Raw genomic sequence first — 22,627 nt, 5'->3', positions numbered from 1 at the left:
GTATATCCATATCAATTCTTTATGTATACCTCAATTGATGACCGATGAGTAGGAGTCAAAAACTGAATTTTTTGAGAACTATGATCGTCCAAACACCCAAAATTCGATGAAACAACGAGCTGACATCTTTTTTTTTTCAATGGGCGACATCTTGGTGTTCCGTATAAAGTAATCTCAAAAGGGGCTGGATTAGGGATGAAATGGGTTCGGATAGGAGTCGGAGCCGCCCTATTTGGGGTTTGGGTCGCAAAACGGGTGGACCCGTCCTGTTTTACAGATATATCAAGTTATATTCTTTAACAAGCATGTTAAATGTACCTGAAGAAACTATACAATGCATTATACATGTACGAGAATATATTAAACTTTATTTAATAAATTTTACATAGTTCTTTGTTTATCTGTAGGTAATTATTCGTACAATGATGATTTATAATTTGTTCGATAATTGACAGGGAAGGATAATTTTATAAAAAATATGCTCTCGAGTCAAGAGTTACTAGCTATATAACTTGATTGTGTTGATTTTGTTATAAGAAAACCATTAATTAGGAATTGTTTTTATATAATTTTCGTCATCAATGTACTGGTTAGAAGTGAAAGATGTTGAAAAATATAATGAATACAAGTGTCTGATGGGTATGACTAATCAATCTAATGGGTCAAACCTTTTGGACATCAGGTGTGGGTTGGGGTGGATTAAATGGGTTGTGACTTGTGGCAGGTATCAGTCATTCAAAATCTTAATGGATAAGTTATCGGGTACTAGCAAACCCAACCATTGCGACCCTTTGGTGGGATTTTCGGGGGTGAGGTTAGTAGCGGGCTAGGGAGTGAATTATAGGAAGTGGAGTTATCTGTCTTCTTTCCTTACCCGAAAGGGAGGGTATCTCCTCCCATTATCCTAGGTAACAAAGGAATATGCCGTACCATACCCAAATGCTATCTGACATCGGGAGGACCCTGTACACTCATTTGAAGTTGAACCGAAAAAGAAAGCATCATATAACAAGCAATGATGTAGTCCTCCAATAGGGAGGAGATATCTCTAAACGATGTGTAAGATAAAAGAGAGAGAACTGAAGGAGCATGGTTCATGAATTGAATGAGAACAATATTGGCGAGCATGTGTATCATAACTTAACTATTTGTTTTCGATGCTGTCCTCTTCTAGTATAGCTATACTTTCCTTGCTAAAAGAGCTTAGACTAAAAATGCACATCATTGTTGATATTATTGGTAAAATCTTGTTGTTATTAATAAAGTGACAAAACTTCAATTTGTTGTATTATCAAATCTGATATTGTGTTTTGGAATACAAGGGCTGATGGATCATAAAATTCCTTTTCTTTAGGGTTGTTCATCGGACAGTTCGGTTTTACAAATGCCTAATATGATATCCAAACCGTTGTATTTCAGTTCCGCAGTCCGAGATATAAATTGATCTCAAAATCTGGTTGTTCTTTTGAAACACTAATCATTAATTGCTTATTAAATTTAAAAATTCCCTTGAAATCTCTAGAAGAATCAATCAAAATTTTAAAAATTTGGAAGAAGTACGTTTATTAAAATACAAAATTTTAGACATAGAGCAGCACATTTTCGTTTTTGTAGCAAGTGGCACGTTGGGTTTGTTTCTGATTGAAAAAGGAGAAAAGCGAGAAAAATGATGGTAAAAGAGAAGGGAAATGAGTGGAATGGAAACAGATTCTCAAAACTCTAAATACTTGTTTATTAAAGTGTAGATCTCAAGCATATTTGGGTGTAATATACAAAAAAAAAAAAAATTTAAATAAATATTTATTTATTTTCGTTTTTTTATACTTAAAACTGAAAACCGAAATTTTATGAACTCAAACAAAAACTGGTCAAATAACTGAAAAAACTTAATATTCTGTTCAGTCGGTTTTTTCAGTTTTAGTGAAAATTTGAACATTTCTGCTTTTCTTTTTTAGGGTAAAATTCAAAGTAGTGAATATCAACATACAGACAATATATTAGTCACTTATATGGCACAAGAGAAATAGGTTGTCCACCTTCCCGGATTTTGTATTGCATATATAATCGATGAAAATCAAACAGTTATCTTATAATGATAAAATTTCTATCATTTTGAATTGAAATATAAATCATGTACAATAGCTCATATGATGTATTGTAAGTGCTGTTGCTGCAATAAAATGCCTTTTATTTTTGGGTAAAATGCAAATTAACGAAAATCAGTTTTTATATATACTTTTATATTAAATTTGCATCTGAAACATTTTTTTTGTACTTGCATTTTCTATTTTTCTTACCATCTATGTGACATCCGATTTCTATATTTTGCTCTTGCATTTCATATAGGGAAGTGCCAGACAATTGTTTCAGCGTTTGCGAGAGCCAATGGAAGAAGATACTCTCAACTCTCACTTTGATAAGATCATCATGATTGGGCAGAAACAACATTATCGTAAGACTGAGGTATAGTTATTGACTTTATGAAATGCTCAGGGACACACTCCAGTCAAGTATTGTCTATTTACTTAAGATTTTTTGCAAGCCTTTTCTGTTCAGTATGTTGGAGTTTTTGCTTTGGATACAGACACCTTGATCTGTTTTATTTGGGACTAAGTGTCAGTAATTGTTGTGTTCGTACCATCGATTTCTAGAATTATATCTTGGATAGGTTGTGGTTTGGTTCGCAGGACTTTGACTGTCTTGTCTCAGGGCCTGTATACTTGGTCCCAAAACCAGTTTGTTTTATATTTATGCACATGCTGCAATTCGGCTGTTCCTGCTGCCAAGGATACGGTCAGCCTTCAGCAGTAAAAGAGTGATGGCTATTACTAACGAGCCAAATTGAGAATGGGCAGATGGATAATGAGGATGCACAGTGATTGGGTAGAAAATGCTGACTATCAGCATGTAAAAAGTACATTCGAAGTATATAGAATGTGTAATATAACAAACAAGTAATATTAACACAAATAAGAGTGGAATCTGAACTGAAACTTAATCATTTGGTTGGCTAAACACTTTTGATTTAGAATTTTCCGGGGTATGAATTTTGGAGATTTTGCAAATGATGGTCAGGATAGTGTGTTTTAAGTCTTTGGACAATGGATGTGATAAAATTAGTTTCTTGTAATTCTTTGAGAAATGGAAAATAATGTTATGATTTTATGGAAAAGTGGAGTGAATAAAACTGTCAAGGCCCGTATTTCGTATTCATAATTTTGCGAAATTATTAAAATTTTTCTAAATGAATAATTAAATGAATAAATAACTTGTCCAATTTATAAAATAAACATGTAAATAATTTTAACTTTAAAATAACAGCGGAAGAAAATATTGTTTTCAACCAACAATTTAAAAATAATCCAACGTAAACATCAACTTAAAAATAATCCAACGTATTAAAACTGAGTTTGAATAATAAAATGTGCATAAATTAAATCATGAAATCATGAGGTCCTCGGGTTTACTACTGCTGTCCCAAGATCGCTCACTGGTCTCCGCCCGCGGTCTCGACCTCATCAACACCTACAACAATCAAGTCTAGTGAGTCTAAAGACTCAACATGTATATATCGTGAATAACAAGTAAATATATCATAAAATCGCATGCAACGTAAAAATAATGTATCGTAAAGCGTACGGTGAAAATAGCATCATGAATAATTATAACTACGTGCATATCTAAAAATCATACGTAAAAGCTTTGCTCAATAGAGCTCTGTCATAACATATCATAATTTTCTGGTAGAGATAATGTTTCTAAGCAGGTGGCCCATAACATAGCGTAAGCGCCTGATCAGACTAAACCACAGTATACTGGGCGGTAGAGATCAATCACAGCCCTTGGACTGGATGTCCGTACCCATACATAATCATAAACCGGTCGTAAGTCACCGGGCGGAGAGGTCCTCGGTTGTTCCTACCGACTTCCAAACCCATAAGCATAAGGTGGCCACAAGACATATCGCATATATCTCAAAAATAAACATTTTATATTTTTATGCACATAATATAATTATAACCTTATTTTTACCGGATGAGTTGGATCGCTCCCAGGCTTGCTGCGACTTACTACTAATATGTGACACATGCAATAAATCTTAACTTGACAAAAAAAAACTTAACAATAGAACCAAAAACGAGACGATTAGAGCCAATAACTTGATTTTTAACCATGGCTTCGTACCAACCCGAACCAACATTAAACCGACGTTTAACCATGAATAAAATACACCAAACATACTGAAAAATATGCATAATAACTGTAAAACACGAAAATAGGTGAAAGGAATCCAAAAACATAAAACACTCTTTCGAGAGTCATTTTGGCACCTTTCACCGTAAATTCTCGTACGACCTCTAAACTCGATTAAATCACGAACGGCCAAAAACACGACTTTCCTAACTCATTAAGGTATTGTCCAGTCCAAGGCCATGGGCTAAAAGCCAACCAAGAACTCAAACCAACCTCAAAACCGAAGATGAAAGTTGCTGTCAAAACCTCTAAACTCGACCAAATCACGAACGGCCAAAAACACGACTTTCCTAACTCATTAAGGTATTGTCCAGTCCAAGGCCATGGGCTAAAAGCCAACCAAGAACTCAAACCAACCTCAAAACCGAAGATGAAAGTTGCTGTCAAAAAAAAAACCAGCAGTAGCAACTTGTGCGTTTGTGGTGTTAACTCTGAAATTTATTGACCAATGGCTTGAACCACCTCCCAAGAACTGTTACCAACATCCTAAGGCATGGCTTGAACCATGGCTAAGGGCTAAAAGCCAACCACAATCCAAACCACACCCCAAAACCGAAGACACACTAATACAGGAAATGGAAAATTCGAACTATGCACTTTTGTTGTTGTTTTAAAAATTTTGAGGGAACCATGAACCAAACCTTGAAAGGACACCTTGGTCACGTCCTAGACATGGTATGGAAGGGTTCTAACCGTGGCTACAGTCCCTAGGACAGCCATGATTCGAACTTTCACCTTAAACCACCAAATGATAAAACCTTGGACTCAAATTCTGCACTTAAGGAAAAGTTGCTGTCACTACTTTGTTGGTGTGTGTATGGATGTAAACCAATGAACCAATAACACTCTAACACACTCTAATTCATGCCTAGTAGCAGCCATGTGTGCCTGGAACCGAGCAACTCCCTGTAAGCAACCAAAACACACCAAACCGTGATGTGGAAAAACAAGAGAGCCAAGAAATTTTGTGCAGATTTTTGCTTAAATGTTGCTGTCATTTTCGTGATGCTACTTGATTCATGAACATATACTGCTTAAAATTATCTAATATGACTTGATTGAAGAGCAAAGAAACAATATATACATGCCTGGAAATTGTTTTGACACGAAAACAAACCAATACGACGAATACGAGCGACGGAGTCGGAGTTGTGTTTGCTTTGTTTCCTATTTTATTTCTGCTGCTATTTCTGATAATTTCGAGCATATTAGTGTAGATGATGTTAGGGATGAAGGTGAATGATATAGGAGGTGTTAAGGGGTCATAATATGCATTTAGGTGGGGAGTTACAAGTGCAAGAAGTTGAATAGTTTGAAATTCTCCTCCTTCCTTGTTGCCGATGGATTCTTGCATTTGTTTTTGTTGCATTACACGTGAGTTTGCTTGTAACTTGTTGAGGAAGGATTAAGGTTAATTATGGTGTTTGAATTACCCATAACTATGGAGCTTAAAGATAGAAAGTGAATGCACCATAAAACCATTTAGTGTTAACTTTGAATGAGGTCTACTACAATTTTTGAATTGTCTTAATCAAATATTATTACTACTTCTTGCATGGTATAATAGTGTTTTAAATCTTGCATTTTAAATTCTTAAGGTTTAATACACTTATTATATATATTTTTAATGAATTACAATTTAATTTAGAATAGAACATTGCATGGCATGCCTGACTTAAAATTTATGTATTTAAATGTTATGTTTAAATTTCTTGACTATTTTATACCTAGCTTAATTCATCCTCAATTTATTTACATATTTTTTTTAAGCTTTAATTAAATATTAACCAATAGAACTTATTTACCAACTTAACTCTAATTAATTTATTAAATCCCAAGGACATTCTTTTTCTTTAAATTAAATTATTCTTTGACTTAACTTAAATTTAGGAATGTCTTTCTTATTATTAATCTTATCTCTAATCTTCAAACTCCGGTCCGTCCTCGCGTATTTAACTTAAAAGATATAACTAAACTTTTGCATTTAAAATAAATAGTTATGACTTGTCAAATATCAAAATGAATTAGACCCTTCATATATATATATATATATATATATATATAAATCATTTTTAAATTTAAATAGTAATAATTATGCATGGCTTATACGTAGTCTGATTTTCGGGTTGTTACAATCTTCCCCCCTTAAATTGAATTTCGTCCCCGAAATTCGCTAATCCTCGATAATCCATAAGTTTAGATTCTTAATTCTATTATCCCAACAACCACGCTACCGCTGCGCTACTCTGATAAAAATTAAGTCATAGGCTGTCCTTACGTTTCTTCAATCCTAATTAGATTGCCTACCAAAAATCTCATTTGCGAATCGCAACTTAAAACGACTTATGGTAACTTAGCTTTACTTTACTATGACCTCGAATTCTGACTTTTCTCATCGTTCCCAATATTAGAATTGGTGGTTCAAACTTATCATGTCTTACCTTCCTTATATTATACCCGTAATGTTCAACGACCTATTACATTAGCATTTACGCAGTTCAACTTAAAGACTCTTAGCACCAAAGGTTACTGATCAACTTCTATCCTCGGTGATACACTTAAAAGTTAAATCTTATCTCAGCTCCATAACAAAATTAGTCTAAGATCCTTGAATCGAATCTTTATCTTACAGCCCAAACTTATATAACTTAACTATTTACGAGTATACCCCAAATATAAAATTGTTGCAAATCTTAAACCTCAAATAACGTTAATCCATAAAATCCAATTATACAAACTCGACCTTCTACCAATATTTTAAAGCCCTTCAATTCTCAATTTTATGCTTAAACCATTTTCTTTCCAATTACAATAAGACTCTGGACTTTCCTCATCGAAACAAATGTCGCATTCTTAAGTATCATCAATGCTTAATTAAGTCTAGTCTATAAAACTTAATAAGTTATCTCATGTTAGCGATAAACTTACTCTAATAATTCAACTTCGCTCATATCACCCATAGAGTTCTAAAATTCCCATATCAAGATTTCGGATTTCTTACTCAATTAAAATCTTAATGTTAGTTCATTGGTACTCTATGTTGAACGCCTCTAATTCTTTTTTTTTTTATTTCACCCAAAACTTATGTATGAACACCTATCTTATAAATCTTGAAATTCAAGCTTATGCAACCCAAATAATATTAGATAGTATAACTCCAGCCCACATATCCTCTTAGTCCCAAATTTCTTAATGACTTTCAAAATTCCTCAAGATAAGGTGTCTAATTTAATTCTTACATGCGTCTATCGAGTAACCTAACTATCCATCATACTCAACTTTCTAGAAAAATCAAATTCCCCCAAAGGTATAATTCTAACTGTTAAGATCCTGGTTAAAACTTACAACACATCAAACTTAAATTCCCAAAAAAAATTTCTAACTCAATGTTTATCCTTATAACTTAACTAACCGATCAAATTTTGCCTTAAATCGGCATCACTTTAAATCCTTAATTAGCCACAACATGATTCACTAACGCTTAAATTTTCATGCCTAAGATTGATTCATCCTACAATGTCCTTGGTTACCATTCATTATAACATTATAATCCAAATATCTAAATATTCTATATTTCCTTCGAGCCTAAATAACCGAAAATTCCTACCATTTAAACCGTTCAATTCTCACTTACTACTAGATAAGTTCTCGAATTTCTTAAAATTTTAAATTTAATTCTTACTTTCCTCGAATATCATCCAATTTTTTTCCCCAAATCTCGAAAATTCCACAATTACCCATGAGTCCTCAGTATTCTCAATTTCATTTTATAGATTTCCCGTATCATAAGGGTCAATAGTCTTAAGTTTATTATACCCAAAGTTAATTCCCATAACACGTCTTACATTTCTATAAATACTTAAAATCCCAAATGTTCATCAAAAGTTCGCATTTAATCCTTAAAATTTTGAAAATTGCAACCTGACCCTTACAGTTCTCCCAATTTACATTTCGGCCCTACAACTCTTCGAAATTTGCATCATTGTCCCCATAAAATTTTCCATTTTTACCTCATTAAACTTTTAGATTCTCAAACTCGAAATTTAATCCCCAAAATTTTGTAAATTCGAAGCACTTAGGTCCTCGAATTATTAGTAATTACAATTAGGTCTTTAAAATTCTCAATTCCTGCAATTCAATCCTTAAATCCAACTATGTAGAGTATGCATCCTAAATAAATTCTCATAATTAATCTTACATTTTCATAGATACTTAAAATCCTCAAATTGTACATTTATAATCCTAAAGATTGTCGTAGTCTTCGAATCGCTATTGCTTATATGAAATCCTCAAAAATTTACTCGACTAGCAACCAAAAACCATTAATAATTTCTTAGAAATTCTACAAGTCTCAAAAGCATTCATAATTTTCAAGATTAACTTATGACCCATAAGGAGGACATTAGTACTACTGACCAAAAAAATTAATATAGTCAAATCATTTTCAACTTCTCCTAAAGCCCAATATTCGAATTCTTAGACATTTCCAATTCCAAACGTAACCAACATGCATAATTACATTATTTCTTTAAATTTAAATAAATACTGCATAATCAAAATCTGAACGTAAAATATTTCATGAAAAATGCTGTTAAAATATTTCATGCTTTAAACAAAGTGCGTAAATGTAAAACTTACAGACCGAAGGCGTGACTTCGTGAGCTTCTCAAGGTCAGTAGTAGTACAACCCTTTACAAGATCATAGGCTCTGATACCAACTGTCAAGGCCCGTATTTCGTATTCATAATTTTGCGAAATTATTAAAATTTTTCTAAATGAATAATTAAATGAATAAATAACTTGTCCAATTTATAAAATAAACATGTAAATAATTTTAACTTTAAAATAACAGCGGAAGAAAATATTGTTTTCAACCAACAATTTAAAAATAATCCAACGTAAACATCAACTTAAAAATAATCCAACGTATTAAAACTGAGTTTGAATAATAAAATGTGCATAAATTAAATCATGAAATCATGAGGTCCTCGGGTTTACTACTGCTGTCCCAAGATCGCTCACTGGTCTCCGCCCGCGGTCTCGACCTCATCAACACCTACAACAATCAAGTCTAGTGAGTCTAAAGACTCAACATGTATATATCGTGAATAACAAGTAAATATATCATAAAATCGCATGCAACGTAAAAATAATGTATCGTAAAGCGTACGGTGAAAATAGCATCATGAATAATTATAACTACGTGCATATCTAAAAATCATACGTAAAAGCTTTGCTCAATAGAGCTCTGTCATAACATATCATAATTTTCTGGTAGAGATAATGTTTCTAAGCAAGTGGCCCATAACATAGCGTAAGCGCCTGATCAGACTAAACCACAGTATACTGGGCGGTAGAGATCAGTCACAGCCCTTGGACTGGATGTCCGTACCCATACATAATCATAAACCGGTCGTAAGTCACCGGGCGGAGAGGTCCTCGGTTGTTCCTACCGACTTCCAAACCCATAAGCATAAGGTGGCCACAAGACATATCGCATATATCTCAAAAATAAACATTTTATATTTTTATGCACATAATATAATTATAACCTTATTTTTACCGGATGAGTTGGATCGCTCCCAGGCTTGCTGCGACTTACTACTAATATGTGACACATGCAATAAATCTTAACTTGACAAAAAAAAACTTAACAATAGAACCAAAAACGAGACGATTAGAGCCAATAACTTGATTTTTAACCATGGCTTCGTACCAACCCGAACCAACATTAAACCGACGTTTAACCATGAATAAAATACACCAAACATACTGAAAAATATGCATAATAACTGTAAAACACGAAAATAGGTGAAAGGAATCCAAAAACATAAAACACTCTTTCGAGAGTCATTTTGGCACCTTTCACCGTAAATTCTCGTACGACCTCTAAACTCGACCAAATCACGAACGGCCAAAAACACGACTTTTCTAACTCATTAAGGTATTGTCCAGTCCAAGGCCATGGGCTAAAAGCCAACCAAGAACTCAAACCAACCTCAAAACCGAAGATGAAAGTTGCTGTCAAAAAAAAAACCAGCAGTGGCAACTTGTGCGTTTGTGGTGTAAACTCTGAAATTTATTGACCAATGGCTTGAACCACCTCCCAAGAACTGTTACCAACATCCTAAGGCATGGCTTGAACCATGGCTAAGGGCTAAAAGCCAACCACAATCCAAACCACACCCCAAAACCGAAGACACACTAATACAGGAAATTGAAAATTCGAACTATGCACTTGTGTTGTTGTTTTAAAAATTTTGAGGGAACCCTGAACCAAACCTTGAAAGGACACCTTGGTCACGTCCTAGACATGGTATGGAAGGGTTCTAACCGTGGCTACAGTCCATAGGACAGCCATGATTCGAACTTTCACCTTAAACCACCAAATGATAAAACCTTGGACTCAAATTCTGCACTTAAGGAAAAGTTGCTGTCACTACTTTGTTGGTGTGTGTATGGATGTAAACCAATGAACCAATAACACTCTAACACACTCTAATTCATGCCTAGTAGCAGCCATGTGTGCCTGGAACTGAGCAACTCCCTGTAAGCAACCAAAACACACCAAACCGTGATGTGGAAAAACAAGAGAGCCAAGAAATTTTGTGCAGATTTTTGCTTAAATGTTGCTGTCATTTTCGTGATGCTACTTGATTCATGAACATATACTGCTTAAAATTATCTAATATGACTTGATTGAAGAGCAAAGAAACAATATATACATGCCTGGAAATTGTTTTGACACGAAAACAAACCAATACGACGAATACGAGCGACGGAGTCGGAGTTGTGTTTGCTTTGTTTCCTATTTTATTTCTGCTGCTATGCACGATTTTCAGCTGTGTTTCTTCTGATAATTTCGAGCATATTAGTGTAGATGATGTTAGGGATGAAGGTGAATGATATAGGAGGTGTTAAGGGGTCATAATATGCATTTAGGTGGGGAGTTACAAGTGCAAGAAGTTGAATAGTTTGAAATTTTCCTCCTTCCTTGTTGCCGATGGATTCTTGCATTTGTTTTTGTTGCATTACACGTGAGTTTGCTTGTAACTTGTTGAGGAAGGATTAAGGTTAATTATGGTGTTTGAATTACCCATAACTATGGAGCTTAAAGGTAGAAAGTGAATGTACCATAAAACCATTTAGTGTTAACTTTGAATGAGGTCTACTACAATTTTTGAATTGTCTTAACCAAATATTATTACTACTTCTTGCATGGTATAATAGTGTTTTAAATCTTGCATTTTAAATTCTTAAGGTTTAATACACTTATTATATATATTTTTAATGAATTACAATTTAATTTAGAATAGAACATTGCATGGCATGCTTGACTTAAAATTTATGTATTTAAATGTTATGTTTAAATTTCTTGACTATTTTATACCTAGCTTAATTAATCCTCCATTTATTTACATATTTTTTTTTAAGCTTTAATTAAATATTAACCAAAAGAACTTATTTACCAACTTAACTCTAATTAATTTATTAAATCCCAAGGATATTCTTTTTCTTTAAATTAAATTATTCTTTGACTTAACTTAAATTTAGGAATGTCTTTTTTATTATTAATCTTATCTCTAATCTTCAAACTCCGGTCCGTCTTCGCGTATTTAACTTAAAATATAAAACTAAACTTTTGCATTTAAAATAAATAGTTATGACTTGTCAAATATCAAAATGAATTAGACCCTTCATATATATATATATATAAATCATTTTTAAATTTAAATAGTAATAATTATGTATGGCTTATACGTAGTCTGATTTTCGGGTCGTTACAAAAACTGTTAATGGATAACTAATCTTTGTTTGCAATGTGACTAGTAGATAAAATTTGAATTTAACAAAATGAAATACCTCGTGTAAACATGAATATCCAGATGCATAAACTCATCTTTAGATCCCAGACTAACAGTGACTTGGATATTATCACTGTACAATTGGGTGATCGAGACAATAAGTTTCGGAAGTGGGGAAAACATGAATTGTACAATATTAGAATAAAATTAAATCTTCACAACTTTGGTTATTCTTTGTTTCATTCTGTTTACTTTTTATCTACCCTGATTATCATTTTTCTTTGCTAACATCTTTATTTTAAGCATTATAACCAGGAACCTAAACAACTTCAGCAACCTCACAGATCTCACGCAATTTTGCTTTCCCAAGTTTCTCCAAATAACCTGAGTGGAGGGCCTGTCTTAACGTAAGAATTACTACTGATTTTGACGTGTTACATTTTTAGGCTGGATTGTTTGTGTTATATCTTGCTAATTGAACCCTCCCTCTCTCTCTCATTATACTACTCCCTTGCGTCTTTGAAGACCTCTGGATTTCTATGATGCTACCATAGTTGGACCAGATATGCTTGCTGTTGGGAATCAAGGGCAACTTTCTAGCGTATTGACTAATCCAAATCATGGTAGTGTAGCCCCAATGCTTTCTGCATCTGGTGCCAGTTCTACCTTCCATGGATCCTCAACCACGATGCTTGGCATTAGTCTTCAATCATCACCTGGCTCTCTTAGTTCCAATGTTAGGTAATTAGCTGTTGAGGGCTCAAACTTCTGTTTGGACTCTATTTCTGATAGAAAGGACATGAGTTTTTGATTGCTTTGTTGCAGGGATAGTAGATATGGGGTTCCTAGATCTGCATCAATATCGATTGATGAACAACAGAGGATGCAACAATATAGTCAAGTTATATCCGGCAGAAACAGTTCCCAACACAATACGTTTGCTCCAGGAACTCTTCCAGTAACTGATCATGTTCGTATTCTTTCTGGTGGTAACGGGATGGGCATGATAAGTGGCATTAATAAAAGCATGCCAACGGTTAGACCAGGACTCCAGGGAATTGTTTCATCATCTATGTTAAATTCGGGGAGTATGCTCTCCCCTGTCGTGGCATCAGCAAAAGTGCTTTCTGTAGTAGGTTCTGGTCAAGGAAGCTCTTTGCTGAGACCTCGTGAACCCCCCTTGCACATGATGCAGGTAAGCCTTTCATAATCAAGTATTCCTTATTAACATCACTTCTTCTGGTAATTGGGTTTTTTTTCAGAAGTTTAGAACTCATAAAAGGTGTGGGACTTCTGAAATAATATCATAATATTGAATAACGAAATGCGACAGCCAACATTAGATTGATAATTGGAATGTTATTATCACCTCTCCCTAGGTTTGGAGTGATGAATTCTGGGTTTCTACCTGTTTATTATATCAACCTCCTCCACTAAACAAAACACCCTAATGGAACTAAATGGTTATGTTTTGTCGAGTAACTCATATTTCCCTTTTCTTCTCCTGCACATCAAGTATTTCAGTAACGGTATTTGGAGTAAGTTTTGGTTGGTAAATCATATATTTATTTATGTTGGTTTTCCTTTTATGTTGTTCAAGTGCCTTTCCGTGCATTTGAAAGGCGTACCAGTTATTTTTCGCACTTGCCTGTCATTAGTTAAATTTTTGGTACAAGCCACTTAATAGCTAATACAATGAACTTTAAAATGTCATTGGATGGGGTCATGGACTTCACCTTAAACTGTTATTGCCAGCTCTACCTTGTTAAAATTATCATTTTTCTATTTTTGGATGTTCGTAAATAATTTTCTTGTCTCTGAAATGGCAAAGTTCGTGTATTCTTTTATGTTCAAGCAACAAAGCGACACATTACTAACTCCTAATCCCTCTACTTTTAAAGCAAGAAGGTGTACATTCAAATTATTTTTGTATACGTTTATCTAAGCCTTCTTACAAATTCAAATGGTGTACTCATTTGCGTGTGCATGAAAGCACCCTCATATTTATTATTCGGCATTTTCGATAATTAACCGTGAGAAAATTAGCATTATATCTCGATAAAGTATCCATCTCTATGTTCATGGTTCACCATTCTTAATTCTCTCATCTTAATGAAGCAAATATTTGGTACTGGGAAATTTAGGGTTAGAATTTTTTAAGTAGTTGACCTGTTCTACTTCATGAAAAATGTTACTGAACTGAAATGCAGTAAAAGACAGTGTTCCTTCTGTCGTTCTTCAGTTGAGTGGTTGACCATGTTATTTATTTCATTATTGCGCGTCGGTAATTGCAGTCTAAATGTAGAGGCCGTGTTTTCGTACTTGAAAGTTTGCGGAATACTTTAAGATTTTTCTTTAAAAGTAAATAACTTGCCTCATTCATAAAATAAACTGATAAAAAGGTTTAAATGTTAAAATAGCAGCGGAAGTAAATATCTGATTCAAAACAACAACTTAAAATAATTCATCATGATAAAAATGAGATTGAGCATAAAATGATAAATGAACTGAAGCATGAGGTCCTCGGGTTCCTACTACTGCCGACCCAAGATGGCTCACTGGTCCCCGCCCTCGGTCCCGACCTCCTCAGTATCTACAACAATCAAGTCTAGTGAGTCTAAAGACTCAGCATGCATATATCATAGATAACAAGTAAATATATCGTAAAATTTCATGCCATGCAAGGATATCATATTGTAAAGCGTAACGTGAAAATCGTGTCATGAATAATTATAAATACGTGCATAACTGAAAATCGTACGTAAAATGTTTGCTCGATAGAGCCCTGTCATAAAATAGCATATCATAATTTTCTGTTGAGACAATGTTCTACGCAAGTGGCCCATAACGTAACATAATATAACATGCTCGTCTGATTAGACTAAACCACAGTATACTGGGCGGTAGAGATCATCACAGCCTTTGGACTGGATATCCGTACCCATACATGAACATGAACCGGTCGTAAGTCACCGGGTGAAGTAATAATCCCATAGACTGCAATCCCATAAGTTTGAAGTGCCCACAAGACATATCACATATATCTCAAAATAAACAGTTTATATTTTATGCGCGTAATATAATTAAAAATCCTGTCTTATTTTTACTAAATGGGTTGGATCGTTCCCAGGCTCGCTGTGACCTAATTCTAACATGAGAAACATGAAAATAAACTTAACTTGACCAACATATCATAACCGAACCGAAAACGAGACAATTACGCCCAACAACTTAGTATTTAACCATGATTCCGTACCAACCCGAACCAACATTGAACCATCGTTTAGTCATGATTAAAATACGCCTAAAATACTGGAAAATAAATACCAAGGGCTGTAATACACGAAAATTGTGCATGGAGGCCAAAATCATGAAACGTTCTTTCGAGAGTCACTTTGGCAAATCGCACCGTAAATTCTCGTACGACCTCTAAACTTAACCAAATCACGAACGGCCAAAAACATGACCTTCCTAACTCAATAAGGTACTGTCCAGTCCAAGGCCATAGGCTAAACGCCGACCGAGAACTCAAACGACACCTCTGAACCGAAGCCAAACCTGCTGTCCAATAAAATACAGCAGCAGCTCTTGTGCTTTCGTGTTTCGTTTTCGAGACTATCGGCCATTGGGGTTTGAACCACCGACCAGAGCCTCTTACCAACATCTTAAGGCGTGATCTGAACCATGGCTAAGGGCCCTAGGCCAACCACAATCCAAGCCAACACCTACGACGATTCCAAGCTTCACCCGAGAACACACATGGCACGCGTGGGGGTGTTGCTTGTTTTTGCCGTCATGGATCATTCCAGTGGCCATGTGATCGACCATGGCATGATCTAGACATCATGAGGCGTTGTGTGAACCATGGCTAAGGGCTAAAAAGCCAACCAAGATCCACACCAACCTCAAAGAACCGAACCAACTCACACGAAAGGAAATAGAAACCGAAGGGGCTGCTTGTCTTGTTTCTGTCCGAACGACTTGGGACATGGCTCAAGCCACTTAGGGCCGACTTGACCACGTCCTATGCATGCTAGGGGAGGGTCCTAGCCATGGCTACTGGCCCTAGGCCAGCCATGGCTCGAACACCATCCTACGCAAGCCAATGACAGCAAATGAAACACGAATATGACACTCGTTTCTTGCTTACTGAGTTGGGCACCTAACTTACGGTTTTGGGGCTTGAACCCTTTATCAAACTTGACCCTAACACACCCTAGGACATGACCATAAGCAGCCTTGGGAGCCTAGGAATTGAGCCAACCTGTAAATCAACAAAAACAACCAAACTGTGAGGGCATAGGTGGAAGCCGAAAATCTGCACTATGTTTTTTCGAAAATGCTAACATGATTTCGGTTTTTGCTTCAAGTTTCATGCACATATGATGTTTTAAAATAATAATATGACTTGATTGAAGAGAAAAGAATGATAGAAACATGCCTTGGATTTGTTTGAAACGAAAACAAATCAATACGACGACGCGGCGCGACGGAGACGGAGTTCTCTTTTCTAGCTTGTTTTTCTTTCTTATTTTTCCTCTAGCCTCTCACGATTTTTCTTGCTGAAAGAGACTGAAATTTCGAGAATATGGAGTGGGGGAGAATGCTAGGAAAATAAATGGGAAGGTTGCAAGATAATTGGAGATTAAATGGCAAGATCAATCTTTCTATCCTAGAATTTGTGAGATAAGGAATGATTTGATATCAAAGGATTTGAGGGATACTTGGAGATGTGAGATGGCCGAATTCTAGTCTAGATATGAGGTGAAATATTGCTTAATTAATAAATCTTTGGTGATTAAAAAGTAAGAGAATTATCTACCAAGAAAAGAATAAGGAAAGAATCAAAATGGTGAGTTGCCAAATAATTATCAAATCTTCTATGAGGTGGCCGAATTTTGCTTATCAAAATGGGGTGGAATATTGCTTAAATATTGTATTTTAAATCTTTAAAGTTTTATCTACCCATTAAGTATTTTAGTGAATTAAATAATTAATTAGTTGGCCGAATTTTGCTTATCAAAATGGGGTGGAATATTGCTTAAATATTGTATTTTAAATCTTTAAAGTTTTATCTACCCATTAAGTATTTTAGTGAATTAAATAATTAATTAGTTTAGGATAGTAATTATCTTGCATGCATGGCCAATTCCTTAAAGTAAATTACTAACATGTCAAGTTATAATTTATTAAATAAAATAAGCCTAGATTAACTTATCTCAATTGGTCACATATTTTAATTTAGGCTTTTAATTAAATTATTGGACATAAAGGACTTATTTACTACTAACTTCAATTAATTAATTAAATCCCTATACATTCTTTTACATTAAAATAAATTATTCTTTATCTTAAATTAAGTCTAGGAATATTTTCTCATTATTAAAATTTATCTCATTACTCCAACTTCAGTCTGGCCTCGCTTATTTAACTGTAAAGATAAAACTATACTCATGCGATTTAAAATAAATAATCAAGACTAAATAACTTTAAAATGCCTTAAAAAAATAAAGAAATCATTTTTAATTTAAATACTAGAAATTATGCATGGCTTATACGTAGTCTGGTTTAACGGGTTCTACACTAAAGATGTAAATTGTCTCATTATTGTGTATCTGTACTTAGCAGTTTAAAGATTTAAGTGTGGCACGAGGTTGCTACTGGAATCATTCTAACTCAGTATAACAGATCCTATCTGTTCTGTACAGTAAAAATAAACCAAAAGTTCCCACAATGGTCATGCAGTAGTCCTTCCATCAAAATTTTCATCTTTGAGCTAGAGCAATAGCTTAAACTTTTGCAAGATTGCATTAGAAAGAATGATCCATAGAACTAATAGTTAACTGGCAGATACCTGTTTGGTTCTGTCCTCTCCAATCTTAGTGGGTTTTATTTAATCTATGTGTGTAGGAAATAGCCATCATACTTTGATTTTTTTTTTTTAATTTACCATCACATATTTAGCACTTTTGCAGTGGTTGCTGGAATATTTCCAGATGACTAACCGTCCATTCCTGAACAGCAGAGTTTACTTGTTTGCTTTGTGCCATTTAGTCTTCTGATTCACTCCGAGATTTCTCTGTTGCATCTCTTTGTACTAATAACTTACATGTAATTACCTGGTTTTGTAGCCTGGCATGGTTCAGGGTTCACAGAGGCAAATGATGGTTCCTGACATTCAAATGCAATTGTCTCCAGGAAGCCAAGGAATGCCTCACTTTGGTGGATTAAGTTCCCCTTCTCCGAACCAGACGACTTCTTCGCAATTGTCATCATTCTCCCTCTACAATCAGCAGTCTCATCCAGTATCTCCACAACAGCCTCCAGTTATCAGTCCTCGTACACATTTTCAGGCATCTGCCAGATCCAATGTACAGCAGCAAGCCTATGCAATTCACTTGGCTAAGGAGAGGCAGACACGACAGCGCCTTCTACAGCAGCAGCCGCAACAACTACAATTGGTGGCATCTAATTCTTTGATCCCACATGTACACTCGAGCCCGCAATTTCCAATATCATCTCCAGTGCAAACTAGTCCCCAAGTTCAGCCTGAAATGAGTTCTCCATCAGTTTCTGTTTCCCCTTTGACATCAACTTCTTCAACGAATTCAATGCCGCAGCAGCAACAAAAACAGCACACACATACTCAGGGAGGTGGAGGCAATGCACAAACAGGTGGCATTGGATTAACCAATCAGATAAGCAAGCAACGACAAAGGCAGCAGCAGCAGTTTTCACTAGCTAACAGGCAGCATCCTCAGCAGCGACAGCTGCGACAACAAACTAAGGTCTTAAGTGGTGTTGGGAGAGGGAACCCGATTTTGCATCAAATCGTCCCAATCGACCAGTCTCAGTTGAATGGATTTTCAACAAATCTGGGAAATGAGTGTTTGGAGAAAGGAGAACCAGCTACTCCTTTAGTTCAAAGTCAGGGTTTATGTACTGGTTCAACACAGAATTCTGTGCAACCACCTAGGCAGTACATGTCTTCTCAGTCATCTAATCAGTCCCTGCCTCAGAAAAAAGAGTGTTCTGGTAGAGCCGCCTCATCGCCAAAACATCCGCATCAAATGACTTATCATTCTGATACCAACAGTCAAGGTCATGTTTCAGCTGTTGCTCCTACCAGTTTGCCTTCTGTCCAGCAATCTGTTTCATCGTTGGCGGTGGCTGGTTTAAACCACCCACAGGTACCGCCCCCTCGAAACGCAGTGAATCAAATTAAATCAACTCTTCAAAGAGTATCCCAACCAAATCGCTCAATCAATTCTGAGCCATTAGTTAAACCACAAGCCAATGAATTTGATACTGGTAAGCACCAATCAAGCGGGCCTTCAGAGATGGATAGACTGGCCAAAATGGAATCAAATGCTTCTTTGGTGTCAGCTGTCACAAATTCAAGCGAGCCAGTGCCTCGGGCTGGCCAAGGGCTTTGCCAGAGACCATCAGCAAGCTCGCCACCTCTTAGGCATGATGTTAGTGCACATTGGCATCAGCGGCCTTCACATGTGCAGCAGTATCAGCCACCAGTAGCCCAGACACAGCATCCCCCACTACAGCGACAGCAACAGCAACCACTGCTTCCTCTCCATTCTCAGCTGCAAACACAGCTTCACCAAACAGTGAAGAACAATTTGTATGGTAGCCCCGGTGACACCAGGATATAATGAAGCTAAACCAACTGACAGGGTGCCGAATTGATTGTTCCTATCCATGTTGGGTCCCCACTCACTCTGGGGACAGAAGTGTACAGGTGAGCCATCTTTATTAATCAAGTTATATATCAATTAACATTTTGTGTAGTAGTTTCCATACCGAGTTTTCTGCCTAGATTATCCTTGTTCCGATGTTGGTTCAGGAAGCAGTTTCCATTACCTTCTGAAAGTCAAATTCTTAACCATCAACAAGCTAAAAATAAATTTCCGATTTGCTAGCACAATCTTCAATTTTATCTCATCACTCATTTTAGCTGTTCATCATTTTTTTAAATTACTTTTAACTTTACTTGCAACTAATGAGAGTACTAACTACGAATTACATTTGCTTCAGTGAACTCATGGTTTTATTAGCGCGTGCCATGTTTGCCGAGCACGATAGTTCTCCCTAAACCATGAAAGAGAGACTGGAAGTGTCAATATTTTCAGATGCATCGAGAATTAGCCCTAGATCTTCGGAAAAGATACGTAGGTAGGTGTACAGTCTCTCAACTCTCTTTCGTTGCCTTTTCTTTCGGGTCTTGTCATTTTCCTTGTTGATTGTGGGGGATATGTATATTCTTCATCTGCCCTGCAAATATCAGTCATGCATTTTGATGTTGGTGGGGGTAGCTATCAATGTTGTGACCGAAGGCTGTCGTATTCTTTTATTTAAGTTATAATGCCAATATTTCGTCACATCAGTGATTTTATACTACTCTTCTTTGTAACTATATCGAAAAGTACTAGGAATTTCTTTCCCAAAAAAAGGTATTAAGAATAGCAATTTGTTACAGTTAGCATGCACGAATTGATGTAAATGATGGTATGCAAGAGTTGTTGAAATTTTTGGCTACGATTTCTGTATACGTTTTATGCCCATTAGAGTACTCGGCATATAAATGCTTTCATGTATTAATTGCAAATTATTAAATATATTTTATGATTAGGAATGTAGTTTATATGGTGAATTAGTAGTCTAAATTTCTGAGCTCCCAAGAAATCGCTCAAGATTGATAAAATAAGGAAAAAAAAGATATACGCCAGAAAGATGATTACTTTTTAATTGTTTTTTTGTATCAGATAATTAAAGAAATAACAAAATATTTGGAGTTTGAGTTGCGTTGATTATGTTTACGTACGTGTTTGTAGTAACTGTCTTCCTTTTAATTATAGTTTTTTTTCCTTCAATGGTAGATGAAATGAGATGAGATTGATTTTGATACTTCACATTTACTGAGGAATTTTATTTTGCAACCGTTTGGTACTTCCTACTTGTCCCTCTTCCTTGTCAGTGCCCATTAAATGATTTAGAACGACCCAATCCGGTCGGCCCCTACACATGATAAGAGGTGGAGAAATGGACTTTTCCAACGTGCCCAAACAAATCCTGGCGTTACTCTGATGTTTCATATGAATATGTCATGTTTGTTACTTTGTCCTCAGTTTTAGTCCATCGTTAGTTTTTAGAATTTTGATGACTCAATTTAAATATAATAATTTTAAATTTAAGTATGACTTTTCATTACATTTTACTTTTATAATATTACTTCATTTGCATATAAATTGAATAAATTTTAAAAATGTTAGAGAAAAAAGAGTACTCTTTTTTAGAGAGAGACTGGCCTTGCAACAAAAATGAAACGTCCTGAACTTTTCTTAGAATTTTTTTTTTTATTTGCACATACACTTTGGCCTAAACTCAAGGACTTTAAACATAAAAATTTTTCATAGAATTTCTGTAACATAATTTGAAAATAAATCTCTCCAAGCATAAAAATATACATCATAGTTCACGAGTCAAAAATAATATATTTTTTCGACATATCCTCAAAGTTCGTCCAACCATACTCATTAAAACTTCAGCGTAAAAATAATTCATGCAAATCAATAAATAAATAAAAGTCTAATATACGGACAACAACCTCTCAATAAAATTCATAAACTTAATTTAAATAAATCAATAAAATTAGTTATTTCGCAGAAACATTAAATGGCTCGGGCACGTGCTCTACTTTGCGAACTGTTCATCATCGCCAGTCATACACCATCTCAATTTTCTTCACGTTAAACGATGAAAATTAGTGAGTCCAGAGACTAAGCAAGTTCTTCTAAAAATAAAAAATTATCAGATAATAAAAATAAGGCATGCATTAAATATTTTTTTCTCAAAACTTTAACAGATAAAAATACATTTTTTCTCACCTCAAATTTTTATAATCAAATATAATTATTATTTTATATTAAAATTGTTGGATCTCGGTTTTCTCGTGCCCAACGCGCAGCGGAAGTTTTAAAATTTTTATTTTATTTTGACATTCAAAATATATTTGTTTTGGGCACTCGTATGATTTATTAAATCAAACATTCATAGGGTGTTGAAATTTTATACCTTTGGTGAACGATTCACACGGCTCCAACTATTCTGGGGTTAGCGGAGATAGCTATTGATGAATTCTATACGAACTTTCTTCGAATCTCCTTTATTCAATCTTCGAATCAGGTCCACGACCGGATTACTTGTTCCTCTTCTAAATTGCATTAGAAATTTAGAAGATATTTTACGTTGGAGATTAAATTTGAGAGACGACTCAAAATTTTCCCAAAGAGAAGTGGCCGAAATTTGGAGAGGAGGAGAAGAGTGATTTTTCGAAAATTGTGGTTGTGGAGGCTTGGGTTATGACTTTATTATTACCTTTTATAATTAAACCATAACCTAATTCACATAATTAACATTAATGGGTTTGATTAATTATTTGGGCTGCTCCAACTAGTTTAATTAATTAATCAAAGTCCATTAATAACTTTAATTATTTAGTATGTTGGACTTGTTCTCCTACAAGCCCATTAAACATATTTTCCATCAATTTTAAT

At 35.0% G+C, this 22,627-nt stretch overlaps 1 protein-coding gene across 1 annotated transcript in view; it reads left to right on the top strand.

The window, feature by feature from the left end:
* Positions 1-20,672, top strand: part of LOC142531362 (chromatin modification-related protein EAF1 B-like) — a 29,095-nt gene extending 8,423 nt beyond the window's left edge. The window contains 6 exon segments of the mRNA XM_075637466.1: positions 2,347-2,463; positions 12,375-12,466; positions 12,585-12,800; positions 12,885-13,254; positions 18,191-19,812; positions 20,109-20,672. Coding sequence (XP_075493581.1) covers positions 2,347-2,463; positions 12,375-12,466; positions 12,585-12,800; positions 12,885-13,254; positions 18,191-19,726 — 2,331 coding nt within the window. The 3' untranslated portion in view covers positions 19,727-19,812; positions 20,109-20,672.
* Positions 20,673-22,627: the final 1,955 nt, after the last annotated feature.

The sequence above is a fragment of the Primulina tabacum genome, chromosome 2, assembly GCF_025594145.1.
Source record: "Primulina tabacum isolate GXHZ01 chromosome 2, ASM2559414v2, whole genome shotgun sequence".
Classification (NCBI taxonomy): domain Eukaryota; kingdom Viridiplantae; phylum Streptophyta; class Magnoliopsida; order Lamiales; family Gesneriaceae; genus Primulina; species Primulina tabacum.
Note: the sequence above shows the minus strand (reverse complement) of the source record. Positions and strands in the feature narration are given on the sequence as shown.